The following is a 15,418-nucleotide window of genomic DNA, read 5'->3' on the forward strand; positions in this document are numbered from 1 at the left end:
TTAAATTGAGTGAATGGAATGTTATCAAACACATGGAAACCATAGAAACCATGTGTTTGATACCGTTCCAGCCATTACTATGAGCCGTCCTCCCCAATTAAGGAGCCACCTGGGGGTGTGGTTCAATGTGGGTGTGTTATGTTCGCTATATCGTATCCTGACAGCAATTGTTGTTTGTCCCTCGAGTCACAGTCCCAATCAGGCCACAGTACATTGGGTGACGAATTGCTTAGCAACCGCGTGACGTGTTTGGTCAAGAATCCCATGCGCTGAGCGTAATCAAAGAGAAAGAGGTGAAGAGAGGGATAACTGGTCCCAAAATCTGTTTACTCTGGCAGGTGGCGGTTTTTGTTTTGTTCACTCACCAAATGAGGAGTTTTTGTATGGAGGTCAATAAGTGTTGAATTTGATTAACAGAAAATGTAATGGCTTATTTGCTACATGTGGCTTATTTGATCTAATCTAAGTTTTACAGTGATTAGTTTATGAGTGTACTGTTATAAATAGGACATGTGACATCCCTGCAACTTTGAGAAAAAAACACTTTGTATCGGAGTTGTGCCTGGTCGTCACAAGATACCACAGCCACAAAGTCATAAACCCCGCCTATTTCTACAATTTATCTTCTTAAAAAATATATATCTTAACCTTAAGCACACTGCTAACCGTGCTAGTGTGCTAAAGTCCAACCTCGAAACATAAATGGAGGAACCAGAACCTGTAAATGGCAGGTGCTTGACAGCCCGCCGTTCCGTTTCGTGGACAAAGAATCTCATTGTTAGGGCGGAGACATAAGCATCATCATATATCCATATCTCTGATTAAAGTTGTTTGATGCTAACCATAGCTCACAAATGTGAAGATGTTTGAGTTGCAGAAAATTACAAGCCTTTTATTATTATTTTTTTTAAATTTAAAACGAATTCTTTCAACGTTAAAATTTGTGACAATAGATTGTTTTAGAACAATTCCAAAGCTCTGCATGCTAATGGTTCGATCGGCTGTGAAATAATTGTGTGGCAGCACAACTGGCACCTGTACTCTGTATAATTAGTGTTAACTGTGATTAGACTGTGCCTGGCAGTGGTCCCGTGTAGGCTAGAGATTTGAAATCAAAACCCAACCCTCAGGTAAAAAGCCACGACCTCAATTACTCATCTCTGTTTTGATCAAAACTGACTCTATGACCAAAATGATCCTATTTACACTTTGTAGTCAATAGGCAAGTTCTATTGATCCAGGTTAATTCGACAAAAACATAAATGATGAATAATAATTGTGAAGGTATGCAGGGCATGTGATTATAAATGCCAACAGCTTGCTAAATCTATATTTCAACTATAACAAATAATGTGTCTTTGCAGGATCCTTGTCCTGACTTTCCAGAATGCCTGAATTGCTTCGCCTTGCTTTTCTGATTGGCTGGATACAAGTTTCAACATCCAATTATTTCAGATTTACTAGAGTGCAAGTTTCATCATGGCTCTGACTGTGGCGACACGTTGGCACATTAGAATTATTAGAATATGCCAGATATGAGTACATTCTTGCATTCTGTCCATGCAGGCGTTTGCAGGCTACCTGAGACATGAACCAGATAGGTGGGAGGGCAAACAGGCTGTCTGCAGTTCATTCATCAATTTCCCTAAATGGAAAAACTCAACTACTTTATTATTTTAACCAACACTAGGTTTTTAGCTAAAAAGTTGTTGTAGGTGTGACATCATTCCGTCCAGCTTTTTGTATTGACAAGACCTTCAGTGGAAACTCACTGTAGCAGGCATCTATTTTCTATGCAAATTGTCAACAAAAGATATCTGGACAAGGCGTCATTGTAAATAAGAATTTGTTCTTAACTGACTTACCTAGTTAAATAATATGTAATAATATATATTGTTTAATAAAACATGTATTTGACTAATAGCGATGCCTTGTAGGCCATTTTCAACCAAATAAGTCTTTTTTTAGTTCAACTCCTCTTTAAGAGTGTTGAAGCTCAGCCGCACAAGTACTCTGGTGGTCAGAGAAAGTACTACCAAATCTCTGGGCCAGAATTAGATTTATAGAACCCAAGTCTCTCTTTCTCCTCATCTCTTAATCTCTCCCCCCCATTGCAGGTGACAGATTTCACCCCTCCCCAGTGTGAGGTGGTCAGCGTCTCGGTGGTCGACTGCCCAGCTGACCCAGCAGCCTGCAGCTCCGCCTTCTGGCAGCTCTCTGCCAACCTGACAGACGGCGTCAATGGCACAGGCATCGCCAGCCTCACACACCTCCAGGGCGTAGGCAGCCTCACCCACACGGACCTGAAGCAGACGGTTGTTGCAGCAGCGTTCAACGCTTCGTGCTGCTCTCTGACAGTAGAGCTGGAGGCGGTGGACAAAGCCATGAATGTCGGCACCTGTCGGTTTTCCATCGTCCGCAACGCGGGACCGCCCTCCATGGCTCTGTCCCTCCCACTGTTGGTGTGTCTGCTGGTCTCTGCCTTCTTCACTACGTCCCTCAGAGACCTACTTATCTGATCTAATGCTGCGTTCATAACCAAGTGGGAATCTGTCATGTAAACGTTGTGAGGTTCATTCACATGCTTAGAACTTGTTGGGAAACACTGATTTGGCTAATGGCCAACCAGCGGCCACAACCATAAACACAAAGTACAGCCATCATGCTTGCCAACTAATTATAGTTTTCAAAAGCCATATTAGATTAGATAGATAGATAAATAGATTGCTTTTAATAAGGTTTCGTTGCATTTATCTGCTGAAAATGCTGTTATCGAGTTAATTTCCTTAGCAGGTGACATCAGAGGTCTGCATTTGGGAGAAGTTGTAGCTCATGGGTGATAGACTAGTAATTACCAGTTGGAGGGGCGTTCAAGTGGATTTTCCTCTGTCTTATGTGGTAAATGCCACCTTCCCACTTGGTTATGGTAATAGAGTAAGGCTCATGTATTGACTGCCTTCCCGACACTGCCTCTTAATGCTAACGGTTACGTTCCAGGCCGACCATATTGCAGACATTGCATTGCATCAACAAATGCTTTGCGTGACACATCATTGTCGGCGAAATGATGCATCAGATTGATGTGTGAAGCTGATATGTTGAACACCTATCCACGTGTGAACTCTGGCAGGCGTCTGCAAGGTAGTCGGCCTGAAACATGGCCAAAGCCACAATGGAAATGAATGTCCCTTTTGTAAAAAACTGCCAACAGTACTCTCTCTCTCTAGGCACTTTCTCAACGTGTTATTTGCACTGTAAGATGTTTTTATTTTTGTAATATAATGTAAGTCTTTAGTTTACATCTGTCATGAATAAAACATCTCTGCTTTCCTACTGACTCTGTATTATAACAAAACAAATAACCTGAGGTAGTTTAGTAGCAATGTGAAACCGGTCTGATTTCACATATCAGTGAAACTAGATAGTGGTCAGTCTGCTTGACTAGGCTAGTAGTTTAGTGCTCAGGACACAGTTTAGGACACAGTTTAGGGTAAATGATGCTTTGACTGCACACATCCCACCCCAAGGGAGCAGCAGCATAATTGGCATAATAAAGAAATCCCCATCAAAATCCATCTGTTTAAACTAAAGATATGTGTTTTTTGATTTAGATTTTTTTGAATTTGATTTGATTTGATTGGATTTTTTGCATGGTCTGCTTCTCAATCTGCCTACAGGGGTGTTTTTCAGACCAGCAGACATCCAAAAAATCTTCTCACGAAAACATTTGTAGCGTCCAAACAGTTTGGGCTACAAACCAGTGGCTGTCAATGCCGTTTAAGACGAGGATGGCCTTATTTCTATTACAACATATTTGATAACTGTCATTCATATTTCATTCACCCAGTTCATGTAACAGCGATAGGTTTAGGCTACTACGGTCGTGGCCAAAAGTTTTGAGAATGACACAAATATACATTTTCACAAAGTCTGCTGCCTCAGTTTGTATGACGGCAATTTGCAAAAACTCCAGAATGCTATGAAGAGTGATCAGATGAATGGCAATTAATTGCAAAGTCCCTCTTTGCCATGCAAATGAACTGAATCCCCAAATAACATTTCCACTGCATTTCAGCCCTGCCACAAAAGGACCAGCTGACATCATGTCAGTGATTCTCTCGTTAACACAGGTGTGAGTGTTGACGAGGACAAGGCTGGAGATCACTCTGTCATGCTGATTGAGTTTGAATAACAGACTGGAAGCTTCAAAAGGGCGGTGGTGCTTGGAATCATTGTTCTTCCTCTGTCAACCATGGTTGCCTGCAAGGAAACAGGTGCCGTCATTATTGCTTTGCACAAAAAGGGCTTCACAGGCAAGGATATTGCTGCCAGTAAGATTGCACCTGAATCAACCATTTATCGGATCACCAATAACTTCAAGAATAGCGGTTCAATTGTTGTGAAGAAGGCTTCAGGGCACCCAAGAAAGTCCAGCAAGCGCTGGGACCATCTCCTAAAGTTGATTCAGCTGCGGGATCGGGGCACCAACAGTACAGAGCTTGATCAGGAATTGCAGCAGGCAGGTGAGAGTGCATCTCCACGCACAGTGAGCCGAATGACTTTTGGAGGATGGCCTGGTGTCAAGAAGGGCAGAAAAGAAGCCACTTCTCTCCAGGAAAAACATCAGGGACAGACTGATATTCTGCAAAAGGTACAGGGATTGGACTGCTGAGGACTGGGGTAAAGTCATTTTCTCTGATGAATCCCGTTTCCGATTGTTTGGGCCATCCGGAATAAAGCTTGTCCGGAGAAGACAAGGTGAGCCCTACCATCAGTCCTGTGTCATGCCAACAGTAAAGCATCCTGAGACCATTCATGTGTGGGGTTGCTTCTCAGCCAAGGGAGTGGGCTCACTCACAATTTTGCCTAAGAACACAGCTATGAATAAAGAATGGTACCAACACATCGTCCGAGAGCAACTTCTCCCAACCATCCAGGAACAGTTCGGTGACGAACAATGCCTTTTCCAAGATAATGGAGCACCTTGCCATAAGGCAAAAGTGATAACTAAGTGGCTCGGGGAACAAAACATTGATATTTTGAGTCCATGGCCAGGAAACTCCCCAGACCTTAATCCCATTGAGAATTTGTGGTCAATCCTCAAGAGGCAGTGGACAAACAAAAACCCACATATTCTGACAAACTCCAAGCATTGATTATGCAAGAATGGGCTACCATCAGTCAGGATGTGGCCCAGAAGTTAATTGACAGCATGCCAGCGTGGATTGCAGAGGTCTTGAAAAAGAAGGGTCAACACTGCAAATATTGACTCTTTGCATCAACTTCATGTAATTCTCAATAAAAGCCTTTGACACTTATGAAATGCTTGTGATTATACTTCAGGTTTCCATAGCAACAACTGACAAAAATATCTAAAGACACTGAAGCAGCAAACTTCGTGAAAATGAATTTTTGTGTCATTCTCAAAACTTTTGGCCACGACTGTACATGATACTAACATTTTCCCTATCATTAGTCCAACATTTGCAAACAATATTTTCTATTGGACAAATTGAGGTATGTTTATCCCCGTTTTGTTCCATTTGCTTCCATTTAAGAAACGTTTTTCAACAGAATCGGCTGAATGAATACACCCCTGAACACATAGTTCACTTTCATAGCAGCCATGTTGTATTCCTTCTCACATCTATGCGCTCTCCTCCTCTCACCTCTTCCCTTCGCTTGTGGACTTCAATGGACAACACATCAGCTGTGTGTAACCAAGCGAATAAAAACCTTTTTAAGCCAAAACGCTACACACAGCCTACACCGTTGTCACCATATTAACTAAAGTCATGTCATGGCATAGCTAATATAACTAACACTTTAGTAAAATCGCTACAATCATGCAGTAATGTTACAATGTACAGTCAGTAAGCAATTATACCGGCGGGCCTCGGTGGAAATACATTAGTAACACCAAAATCTTACCTTGACTTGGAAGAGTTCCAGTGTTGTGTTAAAGTCATAGCCAGCTAGCTAACATAGCATCCGCCATTCAGTAGGCTAATCTAGCTTGCTGCATTTGCAAGCTAAGTGAAACTGAAAAAAAATGTACTCTCTATTTATCTCTTGCTTCTCCTTCATTTTGGAATAAATGAATTTGTTCAAAACTGTTCAACTACTGTCTTTCTCTCTCTTTGAGTCAACTATACACAACATTTTATGCACTGCAGTGCTAGCTAGCTGTAGCTTATGCTTTCAGTACTAGATTTATTCTCTGATCCTTTAATTGGGTGGACAACATGCTGCAAGAGCAGTGATAGGTCCTCCGGAAGTTGTCATAATTACTGTGTAAGTCTATGGTAGGGGGTGAGAACCATGAGCCTCCTAGGTTTTGTATTGAAGTCAATGTACCCAGAGGACGGAAACAAGCTGTCCTCTGGCTACATCATGTGCGACCCTACAGACTGCTCGAGGCTACTGTAGACCTTATTTGCAAAATAGTGTGTGTTAATCAATTATTTGGTGACGTGATTATATTTAGTATAGTTATATCTAAAAAATACATATTTTTAAATGTTTTACAATTTAAAATGTATTTAATTCACTGAGGAGCCTCCACTGCTACAAACTAACATGATCCACCATCAAACGATGAGACTCAGACATTTCTGTTGTTTTGCTCTACAAACAAACGCCCATAAGCCTTATCAGAAGGTAACCTGGTACCAGTTTCAAAACTGAATGTGAAATATATATGGAAGTACACTAGTGCCAAAAAAAGGGGTTATGCCACATTCACATGCCAGTCGGAACTAGGAAACTCCGACATTTGAGACTTGCTAAATCGTTGATCACAGCCTGTGATTAACTGCAACCAGTTAGAACATTTCAGAATTTCCTAGTTCCGACTAGCACGTGAACACGACATCAAATTTGGGTTAAAACACAATTTCTTGAGCTTTCTTATAATACAATCCGGGTTTTTCAATGTTTGAATACTTTCTGTTTGGCATAATTTTTTTTTTAATCTTATTTGTCACCATATATGAACAAGAATAACATGCGTGGGCTAGACCCTGGTGACCCTGATAAGATACAGGCATCCTTCCTAACTCAGTTGCTGGAGAGGAAGGAAACAGCTCAGGCCAATGGTGACTTTAAAACAGTTACATAGTTTAATGGCTGTGAAAGGAGAAAACAGATGATGGATCAACAACGTTGTAGTTACTCCACAATACTAACCTAAATGACAGAGTGAAAAGAAAACCTGTAAAGAAAACAATATTACAAAACTGTATTTGTCCTGAATACAAAGCCCTATGTTTGGGGCAAATCCCGAAACAACTCATCACTGAGTACCACTCTTCATATTTTCAAGCATGGTGGTAGCTTCATCACGTTATGGGTATGCTCGTCATCGGCAAGGACTTGGGAGTTTTTTAGGATAAAAATAAACGGAATAGAGCTAAACACAGGCAAAATCCTAGAGAAAAACCTAGTTTTCTGCTTTCCAATAGACACTGGGAGACAAATTCTGCTTTCAGCAGGACAATAACCTAAAACACACTGGAGTTGCTTACCAAGACGACATTGAATGTTCTTAAATCTACATGAAAATCTATGGCAAGACTTGAAAACGTCTGTCTAGCAATGATCAACAATCAGCTTGACAGAGCTTGAAGAATTTTGAAAATAATAAATGTGCAAATATTGTACAATCCAGCTGTGCAAAGCTCTTAGAAACTTACCCAGAAAGACTCACAGTTGTAATCACTGCCAAAGGTGATTATAATAATGTATTGACTCAGGAGTGTGAATACTTATGTAAATGAGATATTTAGGCTTTAACACAACAAAATGTGGAATAAGTCAAGGGGTATGAATACTTTCTGAAAACACTGTAGATGTCCAACTGCCATTAGTTGATATGAGAAATAATACATTTCCAACATAGAAGCACAATAGCCAAACCAAAATATGAACTTTAATTGGTTCTTGCTAACTGACCCAGAGAGATGAGACAGATTCATTTTCAGTGTAAGTAGCAAATCTGATATTGCAATGTCATAGGGTGCCTATCCTAGACGGTTTAAACTTTCAAATGACTGATAGTGTTGGGCCCAACATGTGCCTGGACGCTGAGACAGTGCACCCTCCCAAGCATATCTAATAGCTCTGAAAAATTATTAAAACAAGTCATGTCCTACCTCATCCCCATACTGGTATGTATTTATTTATTTTGCTCCTTTGCACCCCAGTATCTCTACTTGCACATTCATCTTCTGCCGATCTACCATTCCAGTGTTTAATTGCTATATTGTAATTACTTCGCCACCATGGCCTATTTATTTCCTTAACTTACCTCATTTGCACTCACTGTATATAGACTTTTTGTTTTCTTTTGTTCTACTGTATTATTGACTATGTTTTGTTTATTCCATGTGTAACTCTGTGTCGTTGTATGTGTCGAATTGCTACGCTTTATCTTGGCCAGGTCGCAGTTGTAAATGATAACTTGTTCTCAACTAGCCTACCTGGTTAAATAAAGGTGTTCTCAACTAGCCTACCTGGTTAAATAAAGGTGTTCTCAACTAGCCTACCTGGTTAAATAAAGGTGTTCTCAACTAGCCTACCTGGTTAAATAAAGGCGAAATAAAAAAAATAAAAAAATGTCTGGTTTAAACGTTCAACAGCACTGAATAGGTTAAACCCTAGCATAAACTTAAAGCTATCTTTTAGGGCTAGGCCTAAATCTATCAGCCCACACCATTCTATAAATGATCCATTAAACCAACCATGAGGAACATCATTGATCAAAAGTGCGACGAAAGCACAGAACATGAAACAAATTTAAATGAAACTAGACCATAAAACCATAATGTGCGTGACCGCGATAAAACTAAATATAACCTTGCTTTTCAGGATAACAACTTCTTAATAAACAATATGTACAAATAATCTGATTTTGTTTTAAATACAATAAATGTAAATTCAACATTTTTCTACTTTTTTACACTACGCTATCACTTAGGTACGTCATTATTTTTTTACACTACGTCATCACTTAGGTACGTCGTTCTTTTTTTACACTTCGCTATCACTTAGGTACGTCGTTCTTTTTTTACACTTCGCTATCACTTAGGTACGTCGTTCTTTTTTTACACTTCGCTATCACTTACAGTGCCTTGCGAAAGTATTCGGCCCCCTTGAACTTTGCGACCTTTTGCCACATTTCAGGCTTCAAACATAAAGATATAAAACTGTATTTTTTTGTGAAGAATCAACAACAAGTGGGACACAATCATGAAGTGGAACGACATTTATTGGATATTTCAAACTTTTTTAACAAATCAAAAACTGAAAAATTGGGCGTGCAAAATTATTCAGCCCCCTTAAGTTAATACTTTGTAGCGCCACCTTTTGCTGCGATTACAGCTGTAAGTCGCTTGGGGTATGTCTCTATCAGTTTTGCACATCGAGAGACTGACAATTTTTCCCATTCCTCCTTGCAAAACAGCTCGAGCTCAGTGAGGTTGGATGGAGAGCATTTGTGAACAGCAGTTTTCAGTTCTTTCCACAGATTCTCGATTGGATTCAGGTCTGGACTTTGACTTGGCCATTCTAACACCTGGATATGTTTATTTTTGAACCATTCCATTGCAGATTTTGCTTTATGTTTTGGGATCATTGTCTTGTTGGAAGACAAATCTCCGTCCCAGTCTCAGGTCTTTTGCAGACTCCATCAGGTTTTCTTCCAGAATGGTCCTGTATTTGGCTCCATCCATCTTCCCATCAATTTTAACCATCTTCCCTGTCCCTGCTGAAGAAAAGCAGGCCCAAACCATGATGCTGCCACCACCATGTTTGACAGTGGGGATGGTGTGTTCAGCTGTGTTGTTTTTACGCCAAACATAACGTTTTGCATTGTTGCCAAAAAGTTCAATTTTGGTTTCATCTGACCAGAGCACCTTCTTCCACATGTTTGGTGTGTCTCCCAGGTGGCTTGTGGCAAACTTTAAACAACACTTTTTATGGATATCTTTAAGAAATGGCTTTCTTCTTGCCACTCTTCCACAAAGGCCAGATTTGTGCAATATACAACTGATTGTTGTCCTATGGACAGAGTCTCCCACCTCAGCTGTAGATCTCTGCAGTTCATCCAGAGTGATCATGGGCCTCTTGGCTGCATCTCTGATCAGTCTTCTCCTTGTATGAGCTGACAGTTTAGAGGGACGGCCAGGTCTTGGTAGATTTGCAGTGGTCTGATACTCCTTCCGTTTCAATATTATCGCTTGCACAGTGCTCCTTGGGATGTTTAAAGCTTGGGAAATCTTTTTGTATCCAAATCCGGCTTTAAATTTCTTCACAACAGTATCTCGGACCTGCCTGGTGTGTTCCTTGTTCTTCATGATGCTCTCTGCGCTTTTAACGGACCTCTGAGACTATCACAGTGCATGTGCATTTATACGGAGACTTGATTACACACAGGTGGATTGTATTTATCATCATTAGTCATTTAGGTCAACATTGGATCATTCAGAGATCCTCACTGAACTTCTGGAGAGAGCACTTCGCTATCACTTAGGTACGTTGTTCTTTTTTTACACTACGTCATCACTTAGGTACGTCATTATTTTTTTACACTTCGCTATCACTTAGGTACGTCGTTCTTTTTTTACACTTCGCTATCACTTAGGTACGTCGTTCTTTTTTTACACTTCGCTATCACTTAGGTACGTCATAATTTTTTTACACTTCGCTATCACTTAGGTACGTCGTTCTTTTTTTACACTTCGCTATCACTTAGGTACGTCGTTCTTTTTTTACACTACGTCATCACTTAGGTACGTCGTTCTTTTTTTACACTTCGCTATCACTTAGGTACGTCATTTTTTTTTACACTTCGCTATCACTTAGGTACGTCGTTCTTTTTTTACACTACGTCATCACTTAGGTACGTCGTTCTTTTTTTACACTTCGCTATCACTTAGGTACGTCGTTCTTTTTTTACACTACGTCATCACTTAGCTACGTCGTTCTTTTTTTACACTACGCTATCACTTAGGTACGTCATTCTCTCGCAGCATGAACCTTTAAACAACAAAAGTAGCCCCAAATGTTTACGCAACCAAAGCGTTGACTCTTGTAATCAATCAGTACAGAAAAACATAAAATAACAAGTCCTTCCCGGCCACTGTGAGAATAGATTGAGATCCCTGCGTCATTAATCACTGTGAGAATTCAAGATTGAATTAAAAAAGGATTAAATGTATTTTTTTTCTCACCAAACTACACACAATATCCCATTAAAACCTATATGGCTGTGTTTTGAACTGACAAATGGAGAATGTCTATTATTCCCTTCTATACACCCTATTCGTATATAGTGCACTACTTTTGACCAGAGCCTGCATAGTGCACTATATAGGGAATAGGGTGCCATTAAAGGCTCGTCCCCTGTCCTCTCTATCTGTCTTTGTGTATTGTCTTCAGGTGTTTCTTCAGATGGCCAGTCTGTTTGAAGTGCTTGCCACACTCAGAGCAGGTGTGAGGTTTCTCCCCAGTGTGGACCAGTTTGTGCCTCTTCAGATTATTGTAATCCAGAAAGCCCTTCCCGCAGTACGAGCACCAGTGTCTCTTCTCCCCGTTGTGCCACCTCAGGTGAACATTCAGCTCCACACGCCTCTTGAACCGCTTCACACAGAGGGAGCAGGCAAATGGTTTCTCTCCAGTGTGAACACAGAGATGCGTCTCCATGTCGCGCCGAATGGCGAAGCGTTTGCCAGAGATCGGGCAGATGAACGGGCGCACGCCGCTGTGGACCATCTGCTCGTGCTTAGTCAGGCCGAAGCGGTAGACAAAGGTCTTGCTGCACTGCGGACACTGGTCGCCATGGACGCGGTCATGGCGGTTGAGGCCCTTGAGGTTGGGGAAGTCCTTGCCGCAGGCTGAGCAGACGAACGGGCGCTTCCCCATGTGGAGGGAGGCGTGACTCTCTAAAGAAGCGGCGCTGCTCAGGACACGACCGCAGTCTGCACACTGGTTTTTGGCGAGACTTTTCGGCGGAGCCTGTTGGAGCTGGTATGGTACCGGGGGGCGGTTCCCTCTTCTCTGGGTTTCTTAGCAACCACTGGAGATGGAGTATTGTTCTGGGGGCAGGGCCTTAAGCGGAGGCGGAGACCAGAGAGGAGCGCTTCACGTTGACTTGACTTTCTGCCACCACCTACCTGGACAACAATCTCCTTTTTCTCGCTGGCGGGGGTCGTCTCCGTAGCGACAGACCTGGTTGTCACAGCTTCCGTAGACGTGGCAGGGAGGGAAGAAAGCCCTCCCTCATCTTCCTGCCCTTCATCTTCCTCCCCCCCTTTTTCCTCCTCCTCTTCCTCCAACCACGGCAGGGCGCGTACTTGGGGTACTACTGACAACTGAGCTAAAAACTGTGTCTTAGACATTTGAAAGGGGCAAGAGGGTGTAGTTACAGCAGGGTCTGACAGCTGAGGAGGAGCTTCATCAGACATCCTCTCTGGGACAGCAGGTGACTTCAGTCGTGGCACAGTGGGGGAGAGTTGCACATGATCAGTGACCAACGGCGCCTGCTTTTCAGGGGGGCCGGCAGGTTCTGTCAACACAGTTGGAGAAGGAGCGGACTGGACCGATGGTGTTAGTGATGTTGCAACACCCAACTGCTCCAAAACTGTAGGCGGTTGCGGTTGTGTTGGTGGTGCGGCCGGTGGTCCTGTAGGCCTAGCTGATTGTGTTGAGGGCACTGCTATTGGACGAGCTACAGGTAGAACGTCTGTGAAGGACTGCGATGGGGATGATTGGGGTGGACGAGGGGGTACGGGGCTGGGCTGTGTATCCTGAAGAGGGGTTCTGGGTAACCCGTAGAGGACAGGTGGCAGGCGCTCTGACGCTGCTGCTGTCGACTTCACCGTTAGGGTCGACTGGACAGTTTCTTTTGACAGAGTAGTTACCGTGGACTGGACCAATACAGCAGACAGGACAGGTGATGTAGACTGGATAGTGGCTGCTGATTGAGGAGATGCTGTCTGGTGTAATGTTGATGGAGACTCTGCTGCTGGTCTTACCAGTGACTGCTGTTCTGCTCCAGGGGACTGGCCTGCACTACCACTGGTAACCTCTCTGGTCCTGGGCTGGGATGGGCTGAGAGCCTGGGGGGCCTCCTGGGTGTCTGGATCTCCCTGGAAGACGGCCGCTGCGGCTCCTGAGGTAGACTGGGTGGTGGGAGGCCTTTCCTGGGTGTAACGGTTGATCAGGGCCCTGACGGCTCCAGGAGGAACCAGGGCTACAGAGGGACAGGACGGAGAAAGGTGGCGGGGATAGTGGAAAGCGAGAGACGCAGAGAGAGACAGAGAAAGAACAAAAGACAGAGAGAATAACAGTGGAGAGATAATTATAGATATTATTAGAGCCTGGTTCTCATTCCAATACTGTTTAATACATTGTAATAAGATGTGTGATTCAGAAGCAGGTCTCCCTAGTTCCTACCTCTGCCTGGTAACTCTCTGAGAGGTTGTCTGCGGACCAGAGTCGGGGGCCTGCCCCCCTCCTTCTTCAGCAGTATGTACCCAGGGGAGTAGTCATCAGAATAGTCTGCCTCCTGATGGTGGTGGGGGGGGGGGGGGGGGGGGGCAATGACACAATCAACCACAAAAGCTTAGGGTCATTGAAAACTCTGACAAAGACTCTGAGGCCGATGTACATAAGCTTAAATGAACAAGTGATACTAGCAAGCGCAGTGTGAAGGTTTCTCTTTTTTCTGGGTTCACCAACAACAGGTTGAGTATAGAGAGGTGGGTGAATTGACAAGACAGCACAAACAGATCTGGGACTTAGACTAGCTGGGGACTCAGGCTAGAAGCCTGTCTTACCCAGTCCACCTCCTGTTTGATCAGAACAAAGGCCATCTGTGGGTTGCCCTCCTCGTCATACGCTCCACAGTGCAGCTCAGTCCCCTGGTCCTCCTCCCGCAGGTGCTGCTCCCCAGCCCGAGGTAAAGCCTGCTTTGTCAGAACTGAAAATACCAGACCAGAAGAGAGTTGTACTTAGGATAAAAGGCACAAAAAACACTCTGAGTTAAAGTTTAGAAACCAACTGATGTGACAGAACATTTCAACATCCTGTGTTGCAACCATACAAATAGAATCCCGTCAAATTGCCAGTGTTTGAGGTTCCAAGTACGTTCTATTTCATCTATTTCTATAGTTGCAACATACCTATCATTTTGGGTGACATATAAATCCCTAGGTTATGAAGGATCTCTTATCAGTCATTTATGAATGCATAATAGTATAGACTACAACTCTCAAAACGATATGTTCTGCCTAATATTGTAGTCTATACAAATTAAACGTAGCTACATGAAGTAGTTTTGGAAAAATTAGCTGTGATTCTACATGCTCAGCTAGCTAGTTATCAGGATGTGTGATCATGGGTGGTGAGTAATTAGAACGTAGATAGATAGTTAGCTACAGTGGATAACGTTTTCACCTCACCGCATTGAACGCCGATGTCACATTTTCCGATACGTGTTGCACTTTGACTCGGTCTGGGCTCGGTGGTTTTGGCGTTCACTTTCACCGGTCCATCTCTTCGTTATTTCATGGGATCGACGCCTCGATTTGAGGTCCTTGTTCTCCTTTTTTATTCTGGATATTTCGGCTCTCAGTTCCTCAATAGTTGTTTCGAAAAGTTTAATTGTCTCGGTGACTGCAGTATTCAATACACTCTCCATAACAGAGGCGAACTGAATTTGAAACCCTTCGTTCGACATGTGGGTGGCAGACATCTTCAACCAACACTCATATACATGTACAATCGATTATTATTTCGAATATAACTTACAAGATTGATCAGAACATGGCTTCTTCTTCTATGGACACGGCACACAGTGCTTTGTGTGACGCACTGAGTGGTGTGTAGATTTCCTGTAAATATTTTACACCATTTTATAAAAATAGCCGGATTATATTTTCAACCTTTTTTACAGTCAACGTGAGAACATGCAAAGGTTTTGTTCAAATAAAGACATCTCTCCAGAGAGGAGCGTAGTGTAGATTGTCCCACTGCCAGATCCGTAGGTTTGTTTCCGGAAGTGCTGTTGTTTTTTGGGAATGACTTTAGCAAAGATTTGTTATAACTAGACCAAGATAGACACAGCCTGTTGTTTCCAATGGGAACAAATTAGTCATAGTGGGCAGAACAAGGAAAGAGGTGGTTAGAGCCTATCACGAACTAGCAAGATCCTATTGGCGCGTTCTAGCATTTATCTGCATATTTCCGTTACTTCCCCCTCCTCGCCTTGACGTTCCTTGTAAACAACGTGATTTAAAAAAAACTTTCGCACATGGTACACTCTGTTCATAACATGAAATAGTTTGGGGAACAGAAAAAATTTTTCAGATCAAATCTCAAATTTCAGCGACGAGCAAAATGTCGTTCCATATTCTCC

General features: G+C 42.7%; 3 protein-coding genes across 4 annotated transcripts in view; 1 reads left to right on the forward strand and 2 right to left on the reverse strand.

Annotated features, from left to right (window-relative positions):
• LOC118966656 (von Willebrand factor A domain-containing protein 7-like) overlaps window positions 1-2,519 on the forward strand; it is a 43,743-nt gene extending 41,224 nt beyond the window's left edge. Inside the window, exon 20 of the mRNA XM_036989398.1 lies at window positions 2,118-2,519. Coding sequence (XP_036845293.1) covers window positions 2,118-2,519 — 402 coding nt within the window. The remainder of the gene's footprint in view (window positions 1-2,117) is intronic.
• A 7,994-nt stretch (window positions 2,520-10,513) lies between these two features.
• Window positions 10,514-15,380, reverse strand: LOC110497241 (proteoglycan 4-like). Of its 2 annotated transcripts, none has more exons than XM_021573249.2 (4): window positions 14,463-15,380; window positions 13,839-13,981; window positions 13,456-13,567; window positions 10,514-13,252 (listed from the first exon to the last, which is right to left on the reverse strand). In XM_021573249.2, the coding sequence occupies exons 2-4, from the start codon at window positions 13,872-13,874 to the stop codon at window positions 11,961-11,963; spliced, it is 1,440 nt and encodes a 479-aa protein (XP_021428924.2). In that variant the 5' UTR covers window positions 13,875-13,981; window positions 14,463-15,380; the 3' UTR covers window positions 10,514-11,960. The 2 variants fall into 2 exon arrangements, with proteins under 2 accessions (XP_021428924.2, XP_036789970.1); XM_036934075.1 differs by having other exon boundaries at window positions 14,458-15,380.
• LOC110498612 (zinc finger protein 250-like) lies at window positions 11,413-11,922 on the reverse strand. Its single transcript, XM_021575262.2, has one exon. It carries the CDS (start codon window positions 11,920-11,922, stop codon window positions 11,413-11,415), a length of 510 nt encoding a protein of 169 aa, XP_021430937.2.
• Window positions 15,381-15,418: the final 38 nt, after the last annotated feature.

The sequence above is a fragment of the Oncorhynchus mykiss genome, chromosome 10 (assembly GCF_013265735.2).
Source record: "Oncorhynchus mykiss isolate Arlee chromosome 10, USDA_OmykA_1.1, whole genome shotgun sequence".
Taxonomy (NCBI): domain Eukaryota; kingdom Metazoa; phylum Chordata; class Actinopteri; order Salmoniformes; family Salmonidae; genus Oncorhynchus; species Oncorhynchus mykiss.